Source organism: Oryzias latipes, chromosome 8 (genome assembly GCF_053564925.1).
Source record: "Oryzias latipes strain Hd-rR chromosome 8, Olatipes_Hd-rR_3.1".
Lineage (NCBI taxonomy): Eukaryota > Metazoa > Chordata > Actinopteri > Beloniformes > Adrianichthyidae > Oryzias > Oryzias latipes.
Window position 1 is genome coordinate 7,065,596 of NC_136244.1, and position 25,429 is coordinate 7,091,024.

The 25,429-nt window shown below is 41.9% G+C and overlaps 1 protein-coding gene across 2 annotated transcripts; it reads right to left on the reverse strand.

Moving 5' to 3' along the window:
- Window positions 1-494: 494 nt before the first annotated feature.
- On the reverse strand, window positions 495-23,436 carry LOC101171336 (trinucleotide repeat-containing gene 6B protein). Of its 2 annotated transcripts, none has more exons than XM_023957956.2 (21): window positions 23,012-23,436; window positions 18,926-19,013; window positions 18,820-18,841; window positions 18,121-18,567; window positions 15,186-17,936; window positions 14,947-15,105; window positions 14,539-14,726; window positions 14,340-14,402; window positions 14,020-14,175; window positions 12,902-13,039; window positions 10,812-10,997; window positions 10,588-10,716; window positions 8,388-8,595; window positions 8,118-8,270; window positions 7,874-8,041; window positions 7,647-7,793; window positions 6,593-6,685; window positions 6,143-6,358; window positions 5,081-5,151; window positions 2,548-2,687; window positions 495-2,468 (listed from the first exon to the last, which is right to left on the reverse strand). In XM_023957956.2, the coding sequence occupies exons 2-21, from the start codon at window positions 18,980-18,982 to the stop codon at window positions 1,898-1,900; spliced, it is 6,063 nt and encodes a 2,020-aa protein (XP_023813724.2). In that variant the 5' UTR covers window positions 18,983-19,013; window positions 23,012-23,436; the 3' UTR covers window positions 495-1,897. The 2 variants fall into 2 exon arrangements, with proteins under 2 accessions (XP_023813724.2, XP_023813723.2); XM_023957955.2 differs by having other exon boundaries at window positions 14,539-14,795.
- Between the last annotated feature and the right edge of the window lie 1,993 nt (window positions 23,437-25,429).

The window sequence follows — 25,429 nt, forward strand, 5'->3', positions numbered from 1 at the left end:
GGACCCCAAGGGCAACCTCCTTCCATCAGTGAGAGCACTGAGGATGAAAATGTGGCAGGGTCATCCAGCATGACGATCTCAACACGTCACCCGGGCAACAAAGTAGTGGCACTTTAAAATAATTTCAAGGTTCTGGAGTGGTATAGACTGGTGCCACATCCAGCAGATAATCTGTGGAAGGAGTTAATAGCCATTGCTGCCCAACAACAGCCACAAAACATCACAGCTCTTGATAAGATCTATATGGAGGAATGGACCAAAACAAGTTTGATCTTTCCAACCACGGTAATTGACCAAATACTTATTTTCTGCACCATTATAAAAAAATGAATGCTGTAAGAATCCTACATGATTTGTCTCACAGCTAAAGTGTACCAATGATGAACATAACAGACCAAACTCATTTCAGTGGAACAACTTGCAGTGGGGTGAAATGTCTCCCCCCCCCCCCCCCAACTGTGTGGATGAGTGTATATAAATGAACAAAGACACACTTAGAAGCCAAAACTTTCTTCTTTATTAATCTTGTTCTCAATGTTTAAATAAATTTTTCCTTTGTAAAATCTCAAAACGAAACACTGAACAGGAGTGTTAAAGCCTGTCTTAATTTAAAATGAATACACAACAACAGAACATTAAAAACGTACGTAACGCTTACTCTGTAAACGAACCCCCCACCCATTCCTCCCACTCCACACAGTTAAGATTTGGCATGTCCATTTTCTAAAACGCATATACCTTCAGCTCTTTGTGTCATTAAAATGTTTTTTTTTATTATTGCAGGTCAGACAATAAAAAAAAAAGACATCTCCTTAAAAAACAAAACTTCAAATGAGAAGAAAAAAAGCATTAGTGCCAATATTTCCGAACACACAGTCAGCAGTATACCAAATGCACTCAAAATATTTTGTATAGACCTTATGTATAGTAAGCAGCCTTGCCCACATTATGACAGGCATTAACATGCACACACACCGTCCTCACACTTGCACACACACGTACGCACAACAAATGCGGTGGTTTAATCCACTTACTTGGTCTCAGTCTCACTCATACTCGTATAGTGTGCATGATACTGCACACAGTATCGACACATGGAGAAATGCATTTAGCCTGAAACTGCCAGCAATTTAACAAATATCACTGCAACAGTAACAAACATGTTCAAGAGAGAACAACAGAGAAAGAGTGCGTGAAATACAACAGTAGGAGGTCAGCATCTTGAAAACAGAACAATGACATTTTTCAATGTTTGTACTGTTCAAAAAGTAAAAATCATACAAACAGAAAACCAAAAAAACAAACAAAAAACCAACATACACAGTTAGATACAGTTCTGCTGTCAACCAGAGCTGTTTGCATGTGTCTGAATTCGCTCTCCATCTTTAAGGGGATGTGAATACAAACTGCACTTTAGACCTCACATCACAGAGTTTGAAATTATTTTACGATGAAGGTAATGCTGTTTACAGTGCCTGTCTGTCTGTCTGAAGGCTTCTCTGTATTTGGTGTGTGCATGTCTATGTAAATCAGTTACAAAGCCCCCTATTTACTAAGCACACTGCAATCCAGTCAAGTCTTTGAGACCGACTTTTCATTCTTTTTTAGGTTTCAAGTCTAAGCAGTTGAAATCTTCATCTGTGGAAAAAGGCTGTATACACGTCTAACAGTCCCTGCATTTATTTATTCTTAATAATAGCTTAAGTCTGGCCATGAGAATGTGTAAGCAAGTCTCACATTTCTGCATTATGTACTATGCATACTACTTTTACGTATGCAGGTTTATGTATGTAGTACATTAATATGCATACCATGTAAGGGTGTGTGTGCCATATTAAGTACATATTTATCCCAGTGTATACCATATGTGTGTCCAAACCCACAAACAGAGGGCTCATCATATGGAATCAGCTCCTCCCCCCAACAAGTTGCCAGGCAACAATCCAGCAGGGCTGTCCATTTGGTGCCTTTCCTCCATTTGTGGTGCCCCCCACAGGCTGCTGCTTGGGTATCCTGCGGTCATGCCCCCCCATAGGCCAGACCTCCCAGTGTCCACTCCAACAACTGCCCCCTCTCCAGCTCCGTTGGTGCTCCACTGAGAAAATATTCCCAGTCCAGGCCCTTGAGCTGCAGGGGTTTCAGAAGAAGGGCCGGTACCATCGAGGCTCTGCCAGCCAGTGCCGGAGGACCTCACGCCACCAAGAACGGAAGTGCCACCTTCGTCTCCCCCACCCCCATTCCCATTTCCTCCAGAAGACGTGCCCACGGCTGCCCGTTCACTCCCAGGGGAGCTTCCGCCACTGCTGGCCACAGTTGTGCCTGTTCCAGCAGAACCAGGTGCCCCACTGCCTGCTGCTCCACCTGAGCTGGCCCCTTCTGCCCCTCCAGCCTGGGAATGTGCAAAATAGTGCGCAACTTCTTCTTCACTCACAAACTCTGCCAGGATTGTGGTGTTGCCCAGAACACACCTGTGAGGGAGCAGTGAAAGCTTTAGATTCTCATTCAGAATTTTCTTTCGTGTGTCAGCAAAGACACTGATGAACCTACATGTGCAGTGCACCCTGGGCCTTCTCCGCTTCCTGCCTGGTGCTGTAACGAATCAGAGCGCTGCCCTGCGTGAGGCCCAGGTGGAAGGTGAGCAAGGGGCCATGCTGCATACAGATCGTCCGCAATGTTGAGCCGTCGATCTGAAGAGGAAATGAGCAAATAAAGTTAACTAATGCAAAACATCAAGAGTGTACTTTGTCACAATTCCAAAGCAAATACTAACAGCAAAACAACCACAATTGCATGAATGCTTTAAAATGGTTTGGATCAAATATGTCAGTGTGCTTAACCCAGTAACCTCCTGAGATATTGCTGGCAGCCCTTAAATAACCTCCACTCTTTGACATAAATTTTCGCTCGTTTAGGCAATCAACATGAATCAGCTGATTCTGTCGTGGAGAAAAGCGGCGTTTCATATGGGCTTTACACCCACATGAAACAAATTGCTAAAGTGAAGTGTTGCTTAACGGCGCAGTCACTTTTCTCCTCGTCAGAATCAGCTGTTTATGTCAACTGCGTAGAAACATCTCTACTATAAAGTGTTGCACATCCGTCCGCACTAAGCTGCTTTTCCGAATCTGCTGGAATTAGATTAATTGCATAAAACAGTTGAAGAGTTACGGTAGTTGAAAGAATGTCAACACTGTAGTTAAAGCTTCTGGGTTAAACAATTAGGAACTGTTGTTAGAGGAAAAACAGCAGGTACGGTCATAGAAAATGAAACTGTTAATATCCAAGCTTTTCCAACAATGGCTTCTGCATGGCACATGATAAAAACACCTGAGGAGCATTTTATCTCCATGGATTAATTAGATAACTTACTTAATGGCTCATCCGCCTTCACAATCCAATTATAGCTGGGTTATGCATTGTTATGTTGATTTGCGTAAGACAGGCTTAAGCAGAACACAGAAGTGAGAACACAGGCCTAATACATGAACGTACACCTGCTCCAGCTTTACGGTCTGACCCGTTCTGAAGCAGCAAAACACTTTTAGAGCCGAGACAAAAGGTGCTTTGGAAACAGTCAATGAATGACGGACCCGTTTACAATTTTGACTTTTCATTTAAACAATCTTTTTACTGAAAAACCAAAACCCCCTCAAACAGGGGTAGTACTCGTATAATGAATCCAGAAGAAGTGAACCACATCTCCAAGTCCAGTTCTATGAAACAGCATCCGAAATAACAGAAAGGAACTCAGCTTTAAGGCTGTAATAAGCGTTGGGCCCCATTCACAAGTTTATTCAAACTCCAAAGCAATAATTTCAGAGTTTAACCACACACGGAGAAAAAGGCTCACACACGCTTCGGTGCGTCTTCATACATTTCATTTCAGTTCATAAAAAGAACTCACACATTCAAAATTTACAAGAATATTTTTGAGAGACAAAAACTCAGCAAGATATGGGCAAAAGAGTAGAAAAATGCACGGGGCGCAACTTAACAACTATGCACGACTTGTAAACATTTCTAGACGTCCAGCGTGTCAACAAACACTCAGCTTCTTCTGCTTCATCTTTCAGGGGTTCTTTTTAGGGGTCACCACAGTGAACCATATTCCTCCATCTAATCCTCTGCATCCTCCTCGGTCACACCAACCACCCCCGTGTCCTCCTTCACTACATCCATGAACCTTCTCTTTGATCTTTCTCCATCCGTCTTTGCTGGCTGCTCCAACCTCAGCATCCTTTTACCAACATCACCACTGTTCCTCCTCCATCTCATTCTGCTTCCCTGTATTTATCTCCAAAACATCTCACATGAGGCGTTCCTCTGATGGATTCATTCCTGATCGTATCCATCCTCATCACTTCTAAAGAGAACCTTCCTCTCTGCTTCTTGTCTCTGAGTTAATGTTTTCAAAGTCAGGAAGAACCTCAACAATCGAGCTGTAATATCTACCGTCTTCAAGCAGTATATTTTTAAATCCTCAAAACCTTATGTCAGCATTTGCATTTTAGCTCAAACATTTGAAAACATCCTCATTTTCCCCATGTAACTCAAAAATTTAAACAAACTTGATTTCATTTTTTACCTTTAAGGCTCAGTTAGGACAAATTAATGTAAAAAAATAAATTATAAGGGCTTGTTCAGGTTCAACCTTTGCATCATAATTACTCATTCCTTTAAAAATTAGGACATTATCACACAAATAAGCCTTTTTTAATGTATACTTATTAAATACAGTTGATTCCTAAAAGAAGCCAGACATTGTTTTTTGTCTGTGTTCTATTCAGTTAGACTGGACAACATGTATGTTTCCTCTGACACATTTGTCATGATCTTCCAAACCTTAACCTTATTCTTGACACAGATTTAAATAAGTAGCTCTAATAATTGTGGTACTATGCTGCATTTTTAGTGTTCTAGCTTCTTTGCCATCTGTCACCACCAGAGGGGGCCCTGGTGTCTGAAGCCCGATTGTGATCTGATGTTTGCCTGACTTTGTTTTAAATTATTTTTAACAGATTTTGATTTAGAGTGTACAAATGATAATTGTGGCTTTTCCTGCAGTTCAGTGATTTCTTACTTGAGGAGTCAGGTTGCTCAGCAGTAACCAGCAGCTGCTTCTAGAGGAAGTACCATCACTCCAAGCTGCGCCTACGGGGAAACAGGATCAAGTACATTTAGGCTGCATTTACACTACAGGTCTTGATGCCAAAATCCGATTTTCTGACTATATCCGATTTTTTTGACGACCCGCTTACATCATCTTTTAAAAGTGACCCGTATCCGATTTTTGCATTTACACTATACAATCCTGAAAGTTATCAAACGTAGACGTTCTGAGGACTACGTAGCAGCATTTCCGCCTTCCGCGGATCTGGGCACTGACCGCACGGATTTTAAAAAATATGTAACAATAATAACAGTAATAAAAGCACATTTAGAAGATGCGTGTTGGTCCAAACGGCAAACATTTAGCGTGATGAAACCCTCCCCATTTTGTTGTTTTTTTTGTGTGCCACTGCAGTTGTCATGGAGGCAACGCAGCGACAGAAGGAGGCGTTGCCTTGGGCGCTCCTGGATGAGGCAGGCGGACGAGAGGGGATGCGCGGGAGAGGAAAAAGAAGGGCTGCTCGGCTGGCTTATGTGCTCTCTCTGAGTTTTGAGTGAGGAAGTGTTTGCAGACATTGTGCTGTACTAACAGTTTGATCCAAGCAAAGAATATACGGCTTCAAGCCTGTTCCAGAGCTCCAGCTGTCCTCGAACAGCAAAATTAGCGCACAAAAGCACCTTAATAAGTCATGTGATCTCAGTTGGTGTTGTCTTGAGTTGTTGTCACTGACGTACGACTCGCATTTACTGGGGAATATCCAATTTGTCTGCTTACATGGCACACGCAAATGCACGCATCCGATTCGTATCCGATTTATTTGCACATATGAATGAGGCCTGAATCCGATCTGAGAAAATCAGAATCCATGCGCTTTTGTCCTGCTTACACGTTCACCGGTCATATCCGATCTGTCCCACACGAGAGGAAAAGAAATCGGAATTAGGTCACTTGAACCATGCAGTGTAAATTGGGCCTTATAAACTCTGGCAAGAAAGCCTAACAAATCACCAAATGATGATGATAAATAAATACCTGGCCCAAATCTTGACTCTTGATTGATCCCGCCCCCTCCCCAGCTCCTGGCCAACCGAGGAACTCCAGTTCCCCACGGAGAGGGTGAGGTCTGTTTCTGATTGGTAAGGCCAGGAGGAGGGCGTGGCAGCTGCGAGCTGTTGCGATTAGTCTTCCATAATTTATTTTGTCCGATGGGCTCTGGAGGCCAGCTGGGCTTGTACTCAGAGTACTTTCCTGAAGGAGATGTGGGGAGGAGAGGCGGGTAAAAAGATTTGAAAAACACTGCAGAAATCCCAACATTGAAACAGATTTTAATCTTTATATAAATAATAACCTAAATACAGCAAAAGGGTTTCTTTAAATGTTCAAGTACAGTTATAAAACAAAAAAACGTCAACTATTTATGGAATGGAGGAGCATTCCTAAGCAGATCTGCAAAAAGTAAATATTGTAGAAAACAGGAAATACCTGCGCTGTGTGCATTGCTCAGGGAGCTTTCAGAGGCACTGTAGGGCCAGGCACCAGGTGAAGGCAGCGAGGTGTTGAGGGGGGGGTTTGGCCCTGGAAAACACAAAATCCAAAAGATTTATTTTTCATTTCTGGAACTTGCATGCAGTGACGTACAGTAATGCTCACAGCAGTCAGACATATCCTAACTTGACCCTCATGCTTCCTCGTTTTTTAGTGTTCTTGGCGATGAGCACATCATTCCACGCAAATGCTGGATAAACTCTGGGGTTTTATGAGACAGCTTCCCTATAGGAGCATTCCATGGTGCTTTATGATGTTCGTCTGCAGTTACGCTCTCAATGTTGAAAAAGGAAAAAGAACTTCCCTGCTAAAAATGAGGAAAGTCCGAAAAATGCAGCATCTAGGCTGCTAAAGAATTCCAACATTTGTATTCCACCCCCCCACCCACCTGATTTAAGGCTCTTTAGATGTTGCAATTCAAAACCTGTGGTGAGGATTTTTAAAACCACACTGGTTTTATCCGTTATTGCACGGGCAACTCGCACTACCTGACCGGTCTAAACGTTCAGCATGAGGCTTATGACTAAAACAATCCCAAACCACGGCATGTACTGTATGTGGGCAAATATGAAATATGGAAATGTATTAATTTTAGGTTTTTTCTTTTAGATATTTTTTGTGTTTGGGGAAAGACACTGACATTAACACAGCTGCAGGGATTACAGCTGTTAACCGATTTAACATCAGGCTCCAGGAATGAGTCAAACTTCATAACTGCAGCTGACAATTAAGCTTCAGGTAGAGCTGTGACGGTGTTGAATTTTTCATCACCGCGGTGATGAACCACCAGGGGGCGTGGTGTCGCGGTGATGACCTCATGCGGTTATCGTCACAGCCCTAGCTTCAGGCTCATTCCGCCGTATCATATTAATTTGCTACTTGGTAAAATTTCAATAGCCTATTAGTGTCACTGCTTCATTCTTTGCAGGAATAGGAACAAGTTGGCACAGTTCAAATCAGCAGTTTATACACAAAACATTGAGCTTTCTACCTATGTTGTCTCGCAGCAACTGGTGGTCAGGGTCATTAAGGTTTGGGGATCCTGGAGAGCCTAGAACACTTCTAGGGGTCATGTAGGGATCAGATTCTGGGTCTCCACTGCTTTGGATTCCCTTCCAGGGCACACCAGGCTGGAACTCTGTCACCACAGAACAAAAGGTTTTAATCATCCTTAATTTCATGTATGAACTACATATATATAAATATATATACACTTGCCTGGTGGCCAGCTTGAAGTGGCAGGTTTGTTTCCCATTTTGCTCCCAGGAGTGCGGTGCCAGTTGTCTGCAGAACCCTGAGGGGGAATTCCCACACCTTCGCTGCCCAGCATTTCATACTGGGAGAAGGGGGACCCTCCTCTGACCTTTATGGAGCTGGGCAAAGGGCCTAAGGGAAGGTTTCAAAGTTAGTCATTTCCTTATATGAAAACGAAAAATATTCTGCGGGGAATCCACAAGCCCACCATTCTTGTGAGGGGTTGGGTCTGGGGGAGAGGGAGCTGGAGAGTGTTCCTCCATCATCCATTTAAAGCGAGACTGCTGTCCCCCCATGTCCTTCATCCCCCCCATCATGGGACTCAGCTCCAGTGCTGACAGGTTGCTGCCAGGTGCCAGACCTTCAAGAACAAATGTAGACATTTAGAATTGCATGATTCCATCCTACCAACCATTTAAAGTGTAAGTGAGTTCTTCTCCTTATTTGGGCTGGATGGGGAGAACACAGCTGCACTCACCAGGATACATGCCTTGTGATTTGGCATAAGGATCTGATAACGGTCCCCCCAAGCCCGGATGTGTCAGGGGGTCTACCATGGCCTGTTTGGACAGTCCTCCACCCAGGTGAGATGGGGACAGTTTGGAGCCCCCCCCTCCCTGCGCTGCCCCACCAACTCCACCCTGCTGCTGCCTCTGCTGTTGCAGAATAGCCATAATCCTTGCAAGCTGCAAAGAGCAACATTCAAGAGAAAACCCAACAGCCATGAATGCAATATTCATAAAAACATCAAGCAAAAAAAGCACAACGTTGTATAAACAGGGGACATAATGATCACTATCCCTGTCAATATACTGATGGTCAATTTCATACAATAATAAATACATTTTTAACATTTCAATTTAACATTTTCATTTGTCATTGAATATTGTTTTCTCATAACTCATGCTGTAAAAAGAACAAGAGTTGGGGAAAAAATGTAAAAGTTTAAGTAAGGGTTAATGGCCGACAAAGGGTGCATTATCACTTTTTAACGCACGCCGTGGAAGCCTTCGCGTCGGACGGTTGCTTCCGCGAAGTGCGTTAAAAAGTGATAATGCATATTTCGAAGGCCATTAACCCGCTTATGCCATGGTCACTTTCAAAAGAAATAAATATTGACCCGTTTTTAGTCCTTAATTATTGTTTTTTTCCGATTTAGATAGCTTTTTAAACGAAAAGCGGACTATTTATGACGTGGTGCTGCGTGCTGCAGTCAAGATTCTGCAATATAAAGCGATATATCTATACTGATCATCCTGATGGGTTGAAAAAAGTATCAGTTCAGAAAGAAAGTTCACATCTTTTTTGTCCAGATGATGAAGCAAAAGTTTTTTTTAAAGAAGCCAGCACAGTGATACCGAACATTTAAGCCAGTGTTTTTCAACCTTTTTTGAGCCACGGCACACTTTAACCTTGACAAAAATCCCGCGGCACACCAGCATCCCAAAAAAAAAAAAAAAAAAGCAGAAACTCATAGTCTGTTTTGACACCAGCTAAAGACGAGCTTTAGCTGGTGTTTTTGTCGGAACTGACTGAGTTATGAGCTAAATTGGAACAAGGAAGTGGAGACTTTAACCACTTCTGATTGGTCAGACTGATGACATGTGATTAAGCCTTCAAGAATGATTGGTGGAGTCGTGGAGACAGTAAAAGCTGCGGGACTTTTCCCTTACACAGTTATAGCTGCAGCTATTTCGCGTTACCGTCATTCTTATCAAAATGTCTTTAATAGAATCAAATAAACACAAAGAAAAAAGTATTTTATGATCGTTTATATTCCTAACTACTCAGTGTTTTATCAGGACCTGTTTGGATGAACAAAGAGCTGATTTCCTGATGGGAAATGTTTTTAGATCAGTGAATGAGGGCAATTCTCCACGGCACACTTGACCATCTCCCACGGCACACCGGTTGAAAAACACTGATTTAAGCTATGTGACCGGAACTTCTTTCACTGTGCGGTTATCCTGTGGTATATCACTTTTTCAAGACTTTAAGATCTTATCCATCATGGACAACACAGACCATCCTCTCCACCCTGTTCTGGATAAACAGCGGAGCTCCATCTTTAGGAGGCTCAGACAGCTCCGCTCCAAAACTGCCCAGTACCGGAAATCCTTCCTACCCAATTCAATAACACTGTATAATGACTCACAATACAATAGATAACCGTTGCACTTTTTTTTTGAGCACATCTTTTTACTGTCTGTAAATAACTTTTTTAATTATACCACCTTATTCTATACATTTATGATACTTTTTTTGTTTTTTTTTATATTATTCTTATTCTTTCCCACGTGTGGGATCAATAAAGTAATTCTGATTCTGATTTTTTTCGCACACCCAGCAGCCAATCAGAATCGAGCCAGACCATGGTATAATAGAAAATAAAAGTCCATGTTAAAGATCAAATTGTGTGTTCAGTTTTTAAAAACCCACCTCTATTTAGCAAACAACTGTTCAGATAAAGCAAAATAACAACTAAAGTTGTAATTAAAGCCCAACAATGGTTGTCAAAAAAATACACAACTGTGTCATTTATTTCATTGATATTTTTATAAAAAATCTAAAAAAGTAAACGAAACTTTGTATGTTTTGTTGTTCATAAAATCAGTTTCGTATCAGACCAGCATCACTTAGAACACATACAAAGTTGTGCATGTATTGAAAGCACTCACCTGCTGTGGGTCTGGCTGCTGTCTGAGAGGCGGAGGAAACTTCCTCTGGTTCTGCAGAAGCTGCTGCTGCTGCTGTTGTTGTTGTTGCTGCTGCTGCTGCTGCTGCTGTTGTAGCAAAAGCTGGCAGGCCTGTGGGGCCGGCAGGTGGAAAAGTTAAACACGTTTTAAAGAAAGTGTAAAGGCTTTTCATTGCAGTGTCACAATGTGGCACATTTTGCACGTACCAGATGGAACTGCTGCATGTGGGGATATATGTTTCCAAGCATTGCTAGCTGCTGTGGTGAAATCTGAGGAGGGAACACTCCTCCACCAACACCGCCGACCCCTGTGCCGACACCGCCGACTCCTCCAACAACTCCACCCACACTGCCACCAGGAGAGGGCATCTGCTTTAGCATTGGACCAGGAACCTGCAGGTTACAGGAACGTGGTGGGACGGGTGACTCAAACCATGACAAAAACAAACACCTCGTTCGGCTGTCGGGATTTATTTCAGATGTATGAGCTTACATCCATGCCGTCCTCACAGGAAATGAATGTGCTCTGAATAATAAGCTAACTTTGACCAATCAGGAGGGCGAATGAGCAGAGAAAGTGGCGGTGCAGCACATAAATAGGAATGAAGTCTGTCAGAAGAAATCTAATCGAGTAAAAGGCAGCAACTGAATGCAGCTCATTTGACTTCAAAGTGTGGTGATACTTTTCAATTGACAAGACATTCAAATTCAGAGGTTTACACAACGACAAGAAAGAAGCTCATCAGCTGTGATCATGCTTTTTTAGAGCTGTGGCCAAAAAATAAAATCTCCCAAATTTTCCCTTCCAAATTTGATTTTTGATTTTTGTCTCCCTGCTTTTTACTTTCCCTAACAAAAATGACAAATGATGGAATAATTTAACTAAACCCATTTTATTTAACCATCCCCTTTGGAAATTGGCTCCAACACAAAGTTCAACTAAATCCAAGCTGTAAAAATGTTTGCAGAACAATGCAGCAGATGCTTTAAGTGCTCCTGCTAGCTTGAGAATTACTAGAATGCACTCTGCAGAGCATTTTTGGGAGAAACAACCTTGAAACAGATTTTGCTGGGGTTGGTTTGATGCTCCACGTTTGAAGTCTTAATCCCCGAGACCAAAAATCTGATTTTTGACTCACCAGACAAGTTGGATGGTAGATAAAAATGAAATGTCCTAAACAAAAGATTCCAGTATTTTACAAAGACAAACTACGGGCATTTTAAAAATAATATCACATTAAATGCAAACAAGAGAGGAAGTCACAACATAATGATTCCAGATAAAACACCAGTTTTGTTTTCAAAGGAATTCCTGTATTGATTTGTAATCCATCTTTGCTCTCCGCTTTTCCCGTTTTTTCACACCGTCTATAAAATGTTTATTTTTAATCACAAATGAGTAGTTTCTGTTTTCTTACTGAAAAACGCCCCTATGAGAAGAGGGGTTTCAGTCAGTCACCTGTAGTCTGAACCAACTGTAAAATCAAATTCAAACCTGCTGAGAAAAAGACAGATTTACTAAAGAGGAGCAGATTGACAGAAAAAAAAACTTTTTCCCCATAATTTTAATGCTTTTGCAATAGATCAAAAATAACTGGAGTGGGACTTTCAAGCATGAAATAAAAGGAAGCCTCCTTTCTTTACAAAAGCACAATGACTTGGTTATTAGGAAAGTTGTGGAATATTTCTGAAACACAGACTTTTCAACAGACTGGACTTAGATCTACACTTCTGTTTAAAAGCTTCTGTGGCACATTTTCTTGAACCAAAGCCAGCAGTTTGACCATCACAACCAAAACACCGTTTGTGAATAAGGCAGTAGATTGCTCTGATTCTAAAAGTCGATTAGAAGAAAAACTGGATTAAAGGAAACCAGCAATAAAAAAAGTTTTGACGAGAGTAAAGTCCAGACGTTAGAAGTGACATGTTAGAAATTTTAGAAATGTTTGTTGAAAACAATCATCTTCAATATTCAAGTGGACAAGATGAGTATAAATTGAAGAAATTCATTTTTACCAATTTCATTGGCATTTAGCCCTAATTCTTGCTCAACAAAACATTTCTTGCTTTGTAAAATTGTCTTTATACCATTTATTACTGCACTGTATTATTACTGCGCAAAAAAGAAAAACATTTGAAGAGGGTGAAGCTTTATTTGGAGGACCACCAACTTTTAAAGTCACAGAATTTGGAATGTCTGCAAACACACAGACGCAATGTTCTGTTCATAAACCACCCAAACCTCTGTCTGCAAACACACTTTAAGAAAACGGGTCAAAGAAGAAATGAAAACAGACCTGAGCCGACAAGAACTGATGAGGCACTTGAGCACGTAATCCCTGGGACGGGTTCATCGCATGGATGCTGGGCTGGTGCATCCCTCGAGGTGGAGGCATTCCTCCTCCGCTGGGAGCAAACACTCCGTGGCCCCCCACCTGTGACAGCAAGAAGATGGTGAAGAAACAACGTCTGAAAAAACTTCATTTGATCAGACTGAAGATTAGTGCAACTGTTTGGTCCAAACCAAAACACAAAAATCGTAAAGTTATTGTCACACAAACTTAGAGCAACAGGAACAATGTGGAAAAAGAATCACAGATGTCAAAGGATTTCTGCAGGTTCAATGAAAGACTTGCAAAGTTATTTCAAATTCAAGTACGTACACTTAGCCAAAAGATCTGTTATACTGTCGGAATAACACTCAAATATCAATCAGTATAAGTATTGGTAGGAAAAAGTACTCAAGTAAAAGTAGAAATGACTACTCCAGCAACCTTTAATGACAAGGCTCATCTTTTTTTAAACATAATTCTTTAAAATGTTTAACATATAATCTGCAAACACGGAAAAAACTGTTTACCTGTTTGAACATTTTACACTTCTCAAACCTGCCTTTGATATTTTTGAGAGACAGACATACAGACCAAAACTGCTTTTAAATGTATGAGGGTACATTGAAATGAATGTATCCTTCACCAAACCCACCAACATTTCACAATAACAACAATTTTAATTCCCTACATAATGTCCCACAATCAAATGTCAGCCTTCTGAAGCTGTTTAAAATAAATAGCTCACCTGAAATAAATCTGTTTTATTTCACTCGCATGTGGTATTTAAAGTGATTTTCAACGTGTCATTTTTGCGAGTGGCTCTACACAGAGAGGACAAATACTAGAATGTGTCTATCTGCAACAGGAAAAGTGACATTCTCACCAAAATAAAACACAAAAGAATGCATTGGTTTCTACTGTAATGCAGTCAGGAGATGTAATGGTTACAACAAGCTGAATCTGTTCAATGGATGAAGAGCTAACAGGTAGAAGAAAAAAAGCTCTGAATAGTTTGATTTTTTGAAGTTAGCCTGTTTAAAGTGATCCTGCTGGAGACCACTCAAACGTTTGCAAACACGTACCTTGTCACCATATGCTCCCATGTCCATAGAACCCATGTCTTTAGAGCCAGACATGCGGTAGCCTCCACCTCGTCCTCCTCTGCGCATCTCTCCATTATAGTCGCTCATTCCTCTCTTGTCTGCTTCCATCTTTTTGTCAACACTGGAATCATCACCCTTAGAAGCAGCAAATAAGTTTATAACCTCACGTTTTGTTGAATACAAATGAGACTCTATTGGATTTTAATTAATGACACATTGACGAGGAAGCCAAAACAATCACATGGATATAAAATCTGTGCGTCTCAGGTATAGAGATACTGAAATGACTGACGTCTTACCAGAAGGCCCATATTTGAGAATTGGCGTGACACCGAATTCACCCAGCTGTCTCCTCCTCCACTCTTTAGGAAAGAAATTCAAACATTAATCTGAATCAGAAAAAGGGTGAGCAGGATTTGGAGAAACATTTTTGGAAGAAAGCTAAATGAAAACACACAAAGAAGAAGCCACCTGTGTGTTTTCGAGACCCCCGCTCACCTTCATGCTGCCTCTCTTTCCTCCGTGAGTCGGACCCCACCCACCACAGCTGAAGGAGGAGCCGCTCCCCTGGGAGCCGGTGCTGTTCCACACTCCACCGCCATCATCGTCCTCCTCCCAGCTGGGGTGTCTGGAGGCAGAGATGGAGCTGTCCCCTTTTCCTCCCCAACCTTCAACAGACTTCCCTCCTGCAGCGCAAACAGATGATTGGTGAGAAGTTGCTTCTCGTTGACTCCTGCTTTCTTTTGGAAATTGTTCTAAAGGATAAAGCAGAGAGGGCTCTACTTAGGCATTTTATCATAACTTGCCAGTCTGATGAATCATCTATACAAGTAAAAACCAAACAAAGTCAACAACTTAGACTTTTAAGAGTAAAAATATTAACTATGTAGGACTAATTTCTGTTACCAGGTTTTCCAGGGTTGGGTGAAGGGTTCCTCCAGCCAGATGTTTTGCCGGCTTCATCTGGTTCTCCCCAACCTGAACTTGCATCTGCCACTTTGCCCCAAGCAGCTGTGCCGTCATCCACAGTTTGTGGGCCGCCTCCTCCTCCCCACATCCCTGGGCCTGGACATGTATGAGGATTTAACACTGAACTCTGGTTTGGGTTTGGAAAAACACAAATGTGCATGACTGTGGTCTCTCACCAGCTGCACCACAGCCAGCATTTTTGTTGGTGCTGTGCTGCATCCCCGGTTGTCTTCTAAGGGGTGGCTGCTGCATGGGTGGTGGAGGGGCGTGCTGACTGTGACTTTGACCGGGGGCAGGGTTGTTCTTGTCCCACAAGTTGACGTTCTTGTTGTTGTAGCGGGTCGGGTCTCCCCATGCTGACGTGCCATCATCTATTTCCATTTTGCGACTGATGGACTGAGGGGAGGGCTCTTCCCAGCCACTGGGCTCCAGTGTATCACCACCAGAAATTTGGGGGATGGGGCCAGATTTCCAGCCCAAACTTTGGTTCTGACCCTTGGAGGGTGGACCTTCAGTTCCTCCGCCTGAGCGGCTGCTCCACCCTCCTTGCATGGGTCCTCCCATCGCTCGCTGGCCGTGTGGTTGCTGCTGTTGCTGATTTGGGGCTTTCATTGGCGCGACTTGGCTGTTTGGTATCTGTGCGGCGAGGGGCTTGGTACTCCCCCAATCCTGGTGAGACACGCCCTCATCCAGACTTGACCCTCCTCGCTGAGATCTGCCTTCATCCACGCCCCCCCAAGATGGTCCATCATCAGATTTGCTTCCACCTTTGCTGCGTCTATCTCCCCACCCACCCCCAGTAGCAGAGTCTCTCTGCCCCCACTCCTCCCCCCAACCCCCTGCTTCAGGTTTTGCAGAACCCTTCCAACCCCCTGTACCTTTACTCTCTGGGCCATCTCCCCACCCACTAGCCTGTTCTTCCAGGTCCCTCCAGTTGTTTCCCCCTCCTCTGCGATCGCCCCACTGCTGTTCTTCGCTCCTCCATCTTTTGGCCTGGTTTTCAGGTGGAGCCTTGCTCCATCCACTAACTGTGCTGCTCTCCATATCGTCATCTGACGAGCCTGGCTTCATAGCACTGCTAGGCATAAAAGAACCCCCATCTTCAACAGTAGAGGAAGCAGAATTTTGGCCACTTGAGTGACTGCCTACAGATGAATCACCCGGTACTGAACCCGTGTTGGGCAGGTACCGAGGACTACGACTGGCTGTAGTGTTCATGCTGGCAGGTGGGAATGCAGAAGAAGGGTTTCCTTCACTTCTGTTCCCTCCTCCTGTTTTGCTGTCCAGGTCCCAGGCCACATTCTGTCGGATCTGGGTCTGCCCCCACCCAGTGTTAGACAGAACCTTGGGGTCCAGATCAGACCGGTTGAGCATGCTCAGTAAGGCCACTTCAGCACCGGACGTCTGAGTCGTGGAGCGGAGTTGTGCAGAAGAGGACCTATCCTGCTTCTGTTCACCACCGCTCCCCTCACCTCCGCTTCCAGCAATGGATCCACCTCCACTGGAGGAGGAGGGCCCTCCGCCTCCAGTGACTCCACCCTGCACCTCTCCTGCAACCCAATCCCCAACAGCAACATCCTCACTTTCCGTCCCTTTCTGATTGTCCCAAGCTTTTGTCATAGTAGCAAACTTTGGTGAGGCAGAGTCCTCCGAACTGCTGCCACCAGCACCTACATTTCCAGCACTACTGCTGCTAACATCTACTCCTTTTTGATTTCCTATTGCTAAATTACTTGAATTTTCGGCAGAGCCAACCCAATCTGCTTTCGAACCGCCTCCTTCCCACGCTTCCTGAGATACCGCTGGAGCTGCCGAGTCCCCACCACTCCCCCTACCCCACCCCGTTCTGTCGTCCTGACTACCAAAACCCCAAACAGTCCCTTCCTGCCCTTGAGTCACAGTACCTCCTCCACCCCACAAATCTGCCTGTGAGGCACATAAAGTTGGTTCAGAGGACAGAGGAGGCATGGATCTCCGAGAAGAGGCAACAGAGGAGGAAGACAAAGAACCAGAAAGATCATCACTTCCTTCTACACCCTTAACAACTCCAGAGCTTTCCTCATTGTCGCCTTCTTGATTTGGTCCTGCTTCTCTTGATCCCCCTCCTGAACCCAGTTCGGATCCTGGGTTCTGTAAGTGCTGCTGCTGTTCTTCACTTTTGGCTCCCACAGCTGTGTCAGTGTGCTGCTGGTAGAGACCAGTTTGATTCACAGATGAAAGTGTTTGAGTGGTGATGAGGGTGGTGCTGGCAGAGAATGAGGAAGCTGAAGTAATGGGCGAGTGGAGCGGAAGGCTGTCACTGTTTGAAGTGGTTGTTCCACTCTGTCCCAGGGCGGGCCAAGCGGACGGGTTCACACTGGGGTTGAAGTTGGCACCAGTGACACCGCTGTTGTTGCTGCCACTTACTGGACCTTCCTGAGACCCAGAAAGAAGATGGGAGACTTTGGAACTGTAAAACTCTGCTGATCCTGGCCCAGCCTCCACCTGGGATGAGGTGGAGGAGCCCCACGCACCCACGCTCGACTGTGCACATTCATTAAGAGAGGAAGAAGAGGAAAGAGGAGAAGAACGAGGTGGGGAGGGATTGTCTGTGTTCCCTGCTCCTCCTTCTCCTATCACTCCTCCCTTTTGCTGGATGCTTCTCTCACCCCACGAGGCACTATTGTTGTTACTGGGACAGTCCTGCTCCTGCGTCCTCCCCGCAGCCCCGTCAGAACTCGGTTTGGCCCCGCCTGTGATGGCGGGCCAGTCCTCCAGGTCAGTCCCATCCACAATCACCCTCTCGCAGCCCTGAGAAGAGGACTGGCTGCCAGGGCCCGCCCCCCATGTGGAATTTGCATAAGTTGAAGTAGTAGAAGACGACAAAGCAGCGACGCACAAAGATGACGACTTGGGTTGTAAAGGGGAGGATGAAGTCATGTTGGAATCTGAGGGGTAGAAGTGTCAAATTATTTATACTGGTGATTTAATCAAGGATAGTGACAGAGATTAAGACATTTTAACACCTCTAATTATTTTTGTGGCTGATAGACAACCCCACAGGTTTCATAAACATAAAGTTACCGGACAAACAGGTAATCAGAGTCAGTGTGTCTCATCTGGGACGCTCACCTGCATGTCCAGATGCATTTGTATTGTTGTTATCTGCGCCCAGTGGGGATGCAGAGGGAGCCCAGCCACCACCTCCTCCTCCTGCAGCCCCCTCCACTCCTCCGCCTAGCAGCATGGAGGACAGCGGAGGCTGACCCCTCTTCAGTAGCACTTTGTGGTCCTGCTGGCAGCGGAATCTCGGTGGGACCTCTCTGGACATGTACCGCTGCTGCTGCTGGGAAGTCTGACTTCCAGATGGAGAAGAAGAGGAGGAGGAAGAGGAGGAGGGCTGTCCGTTGGCCACAGCAGTCCGCTGCTTTGCATTGTTCCCGCCACCGGGAGGAACCTGGGCAGAAACCCCGCCCGGACCAGGACTCGGGGAGGAAGGGGAGACGGGGCCAGGGCTGGGGGACACTGAACCTGGGGTGGAGAGGGGCTGGGAACAGGAGGGCTTGGCTGATTCTGGCACTAAGAAAAATAAATAAATAAATAAAAATTGGTACAGATATTATTTCAAATGAGCCAGAATAAAATAATTTTTAATGCACATCCTTCAAATAAATCAGTTTTAAACATGCATATCAACTAAAATGTCTTATTTTTAAATAATAAAGTTCATTATAAAACGTGTTATTTCTGATTAAATATGGATTATTCCAAGAAAAATCCTATAAAACATGAAAAACAGAAGAAAGGAAAAGAACAAGGGAAAACGTATACCTTTGATTTTCTGTTCTGGCACCTAGAAACAGGAGAAACGCAAAGAAAATATGACCTTTAGTCAAAAAGTAAAAAGGTAAAGAAAGTATAAGAGGATATAGTTTACCTTCTGAGAAGTTTCCCTTTTCTTCTTCTCTTCTTTCTTCTTTTTCTTGTCTTCCATGAACTACTGTTCCCCTTCTTGATTCTCTAGTCTGTAAAGAGAAATGCACACATTGAATTATTTATGTTTTCCAGACACACCGAATCCCACTAGGAATTCAAAAATGTCCACTTTTCATATCATGAGACGCTTTCACTCAAAACTGGAGAAATGCATTCATCAGATCACGGGTGAGAGTACTCTGACACCTCCAATGTTACCCAGAAACTACAGCGTTAAACCTGCGGAGCAACCCTTGCTAGCACGGCTCTTCGTTGCATAATTCATTACCCAGCAAAGCATTGCGATTGAAAATGACAAACGACACACGCAGCAGCCACAATAACATGACACAAAAGCCTGCTAGAAAAGTCGGGTGTTTTTCATGGCAGCGGGGACTGTGAAGGCAGCACGATCCAGAGGACGCCAGCATCAATGCTAAAGAGTGAGCCATGTGTCCACCTTTATGAAAGACGCCCCGTTTGTGCCCTTACGGCTGAATCCTACCCAACCAAAACAGTTAACATGTGCAAAGAGAACACGTGAAAACACATGGAAACTTGCACAGGAAAAAAACTACCAAAGCAAATATTTCTGCACCAAATAACCTCAACTCAGGCAGGTCCACCCCTTTCCAATTAAAAAAGGGACAAAGTTAAGAAAAAAAGGAAAAATACACCCACAAAAGAAAAAACAAATACATTTAAATCACAGATACAAACAAGATAATGTTGTAAAAAGGTATGAAATTGATTGAGAAGTAAATCAACGGTTGCTGTCCATCTTTGTCAGTTTGTCTTCCTGTTGTGTCTCTACAATCTCTGCCTTTTTATGTTCATGTGATGCAAACACAGATGTCCAATTCCAAGCTTGCTTCTACCAATCTGGGTTAGTTACAATTGGCTGAAGGTAAACCACACTGGATGTTTGTTGTGTATATTAAAAATATGATAACCCTTTTTGTTAACACTTCAAACAATAACTAAGAAAAATAATGACACTTTTTAATACCACAACAAACAAAACAGGCTAAAAGACAGACAAGTTTTTATGTTAAAGACATTTTGTCTTCGTTACTTAAAATAGAAAATGCTAGTAATAAAATTAAAAGGCATTTTCATTATCATTTTCAATGACTTTATGAATAATAAATATATAGATTGTATTCATTTAGGTGAAAGAATTATAATAAAATGTATCAGCACAAAGTGAGTTAAATCTTTTATGTATCAATTTGTGAACCATGTATGGAGATGTGTATTGACTTGTGTAAGAGAAAAATATACAAACTTCATTTTTACCTTTCTAAATGGAGACAAGGATTTAGGTCTATTTGAATGCCAGTTACTCCTTACCACTAGTTCATATGCAAAAAATATATAAATAACTAAATTTACAAATACGTTCATTTTAGAATAAATATAGATTTAATTCTCAAATCTATTTTCAAAAATACAATTTCACAGATGAAGGTTTTAAAGTCCCACTTCGATCATCTTTTGATCTATTGTAAAAGTGAACTTTTAAGTATGTTGTTTTAGCCAAAACAAAAATGTGTTGTTTTCTATGGAAGTGATTGTGTAGCATAATTAAAAATAAAAGTCAAAACCAGAAATGCTTTTTCATTTTCAAAATAAGCTGCATTTTTGACTCAAAATTAAAATGAAAAAGCAAACCGCCAAAATGCTTTTTCCTTCTCTTCTTCAACATTGATTATTCTGTCACTTAATTGAAATGATAAAGAAAATAGTATTTGACATTTCATTTTCAAAAAGTTCTCTGGTAAATTTGTAGCAAAATTCAATTAGAAATGTCTGTTCTGGACACCACTGGAAACACAAATTCATATGATGGTTTCTCAGATCGTAGCAGCACTTCCGCCTTCGGCGACGGGGAGCTTCGGGCCGCGGGGCTTTGAGCTCCGCTATGCGAAAGCGGCTGCCGGTCCGAAGAAAAAAAAACGTGTCCAGGGGGGTTTGACGAACCGCGGTGCGTCCGCAGAAGGCATAAATGCTGTTACGTAGTCCTGAGAAGCTGTGTAAAATCATCAGAAGTTCACAACCATCCCAAAGCCCTCTTCTCTGCCGCTAACACAAAGCTCCACTGCTCCTAGCATGTCTGTCTCTTAGCAGCCGGACACACGGAGATAGCACTGACGTCATCGCCCCGCTGGAAATGCTTACTCGAATTGAATAATGCGACACTATTCGCAGGGTGGATGTTAAAATGAAAATGCAATCCCTTCTTTGCATTTTCGTTTTAATTATAACATAGAATAAGCTGTTTTTAAGTAGAAAGGAAAAAGCATTTTGAAGTATTGATTTTTAATTTCGATTCATTTGATGCAGCTACATTTTGAAAATTAAAAAGCATTTCTGTTAATCCAGTTTGTCAAATTACACATTTCTAATTGAATTTTGCTACACATTTACCAGAGACCTTTTTGAAAATGAAATGTCAAATACTATTTTCATTATCATTTTAATTAAGTGACAGAGTAAGCAGTGTTGAAGAAGAAAATGAAAAAGCATTTTGGTGGATTGCTTTTCCATTTTAATTTTGAGTCAAAAAATGCAGCTTCATTTTGAAAATGAAAAAGCATTTCTGGTTTTGACTTTATTTTTAATTATGCTACACAATGGCTTCCATATCTTTTAGAATATAGTTCCTGCAGAGCGGCAGGAGTTCATTAGAAATTAACCTCTGGGTTGGGGGCAGGACCACTGGTGCGGAGTAAGCCCACCCCCACTTCCTGTTACCCATTTCTTTACACTCTCTCCTGCTAGCTTACAGCCCCTCACACCCCTAAAATTACATTAGCGCTGCAACAAAAATGCAAAGCAATATTGGAGATATCCAGCCGTACAGAGATCCCAGCTCAGACAACAAAAAAAAAACGTACGTGGATCCATTTGCCTAAAAGTGGAGGCATCAGAATGGAGCAGAGCAGGGAGCTTGTGACCTGCCGTTGTAGGTCCTACGTCACATCTACAAGCTTTTTAAAACAGCATTTTTTTGTGTGAATAAAGAAATACTCAAAAATCCTTTTTTAAGCTCAATTTTCTATATCTACGTCTTCCATCATCAGAAAACACCAAGAACGTGATTTTTATTGTAGTGGATCTTTAAAGGAAAATAGTGATTTAAATTAAATAGAAATAGGACTCTAAGTTGATAAAAAATTATTGGTTATTTGAAAGTACATTTAAAGATTAGCTGTTTTTAGTAATTTCATACATGAACATTTTGTAAAGAAGAATGTTTTAAAATGATAAGAGTTTGAACACAGGCCTCAGCTCATCACACAAAAAAAAAAAAAAAAAAAAAAAAAAAAAATCAAAAAAAAAAAAATCAAAATCTTTCTACTCAGGCTGCACATCCTGTGTTAACCAGCTATCTGTCTACACATAGTCAGTGGGTTAACTCATCATGACGAGCTCTAACTTACTAGCAGAGCTTAATCAGTTTAAGAATAAACGAGCAGCCCTGCACACCAGACGCCTGCATATTTAAAAGCAATTAGCCAGGACTCTATCCAAACAACGCGAACATGTGTGACTCTAAGGAGATGCTTAGCTAGTCCACCATATAGACGCGGGGGGAGTCGTCGTCTTGACCCCAAAACACCGCTGCATAACACGGCGAACAGTCACAGCAGCTGCCCCCGGAGCTCCGTGTAACTAGAACCCGAACCGGAACGAGTCGACAGATCACTGAGCAGTCTGTGTGTCGCATCTTGTAAAGCGGTTTACGTTAACCACACAGGTTTTTGGACGAAAGGTTTCACAATCAAACAGAAACACACATAACACGTTTTGTAAACACATAACCAAGAGAACAAACACACAGTTGTTCTTCAAGGCCAAATGATACAAGTTGTGACGCTTATTTTATTAGCAATTTCAACGCCAAAAACAAGCGAAAGCTATCCCCCCAAGCTGAGAACCCCGTGTTCTGCTAGCTGCGTAAATAAAGACGCACAAATGTAGTTAACGGGCGCATGTGGAGCAAAAGCAAGTCAAAAGCTCCATATTTGCGTTTAATACTCACCTCGATAATCACACAGGACATAAAGTGCAGCTGTGCAAAAATTCTTGCAGACCCACCGCTAGCAGGCTAGCAAAGAAGCTAGCCTAACAAGCTAGTTCTTCGAGGCTTCCAAGGCTAAATTGAATGTGAAATAACATCGCAAGTAGGCCAAATCTAAACTGTAAAAAAGGAAAAAAAGGCGAAAATCCTTTTCTGAGCGACTGTAGTTCTCAAGCTGTAAACAAAACATGCATAAACCCTTGATGACTGTCAGACGCTGTAGGATCGGTTAGTTTACTGTCGGCCATTTTGCTTCTGAGGGGAGCTTTAGCAGCATATTATATCACCGTGCTGCTTGTTGATCAGAGAGGGGAGGAGGGGAACTGCAATACCGAGACCCTCCACGAGAGGGAGCCATAGCAATGCAAACACATAGTTAAACCATTAAACTCAGAGAGCACTCTGATTGTCTAATCAGCGTTTGTGAAGTCATGAAGGTTCCAAATTACCCGCCAAAATGGGAACAATGAATAACACATTTAAAATGAATTGGTTGGAGCAACTTCTCAGATACCCCAGCTCCATTTGGAATAATATACCTCTTCATATTTTATATAAGATTTGTGCTGTTGATTTCTTTCTCGTGTATAATTATGATGTATGTAAAATCCCATTTAAATTATCTGCATTTTACCACCAAGCCTTTCTTGTCATGGTCCCTTGTGTTTAAACACAACTTTTCACATAAATCTGGAATAACAGATACATTTTATATAGACACAAGTCCCTTTTCATATAATATTGGCTTTTAAAATAAGATACTTTTTGTGTCCTTTCAAAATGTAACCTCCCTGTTGTTCCCCCTTTAGAATATGCTAAAGTGTTTGGAACTATTCCCTGTGGCGTGTGTATGCTTTTTTAATTTCCACAGACAGTTCATGTTGAGGAGCCTTTTTTGCTCTCTCCCATTAATACTCCTGTGTGAAAAATATGTCTGTACAATTATCCCAGGAAAAACAATAAATCCATAAGAAAATCATTTCAACATTGTTTCACTACCTTGGAGCATGTCTTATTGTTTGTAAAAGACGTTGCATAGAAGGAGGTTTGGAAAACCCCTAATAAATTCTTGATAACCAATAAATAAAAAGAAGTTTATTTTAGGATTATCCACAGAATTTACCCAGCTCAATTTTTTTATTCAAAATAGATTTAGATCAAACATGAACACACTTTGTAGTTTTTGCTGCAATTCCCCAGAAACAGTCATCAATTTTTTTCTGGTATTTTCCTCAAGCAAGATTGTTTTGGCAGAAGATTTGTGATTTCATTCATGACAAAATTGATGCTTGTTTTGTTTTACTCTGGAAATATGTTTTGTTGGGTCTTATATCAGATAATATACAAAAGGACTCTGGTTTGCTTTTAAATCTCTTGCTCATTTTGGCCAAATTTCATATCCACAAATGTAAATTCTCTGGTCGAAAACATGGTTTCATTGTATTCTTTTCTAAGCTCAATTTGTGTATTAATAGTATTTGTAATTCGGAGAAGCAAAAAGTAATCAAAACCTTGTCTGTATGTGAAAGATTCAATGTTTTGTCGTAAAACCCACTTACTACTGTATTTTCCGGACTAGAAGTTGCTGCGGAGTATAAGTCGCACCAGCCCAAAAATGCATTATAAAGTAGAAAAAACACAGATAAGTCGCACTGGACTATAAGTCGCATTTTGACGGGAAATTTATTTGACAAAATCTGAGACCAAGAACTAATAACTTGTACAAACTCATATGACACAATCATAGCAGAATGTTTATCTCATAATTCCACAATAATTCTTTCTCATACTTATTTATTTATTCCTTTCATGAAGCATCATTGTCCAACTAATACTCTGTTTTCATTATGTATTTGTAGAAACAGTTGTCATTTTTATTGCATTTCTGAATCCATGAAATCATTGGAAAATAGAATATTATGTTTTTAGCCTTCAAGATCTTACTGTAAAAAAAGGTTTGCTGATTCTCTGAGTCACTTAACATACTCTTAACACTTAACATACCTCATACATCAAATTGACCCAGGAACATCATCTCTGTTCCTCACAAATTAATATAACAGGAGGGTTAAAAATTTATTTATTTCAATTTATTTCTAATATAAGTCGCTGTGGAGTATAAGTCGCACTCCTTGCCAAACTATGAAAAAAAGGGCAACTTATAGTCCGGAAAATAAGGTATTCTTATTTTTAGATACCGGTATGTGTATTTGATATTTGCAATTGTTTACTTAATGCATAACTGCTTGTGAATCTCTGTACAATGACATAATGTGCAATTTTATTTTATTTTATTACAAAAAAAAGTGGGAACAATAATCAACAAATGTGTTAACAGTGCAACAGTGGTGTTTGAAATGGCGGTCTAACGTTGTTTAT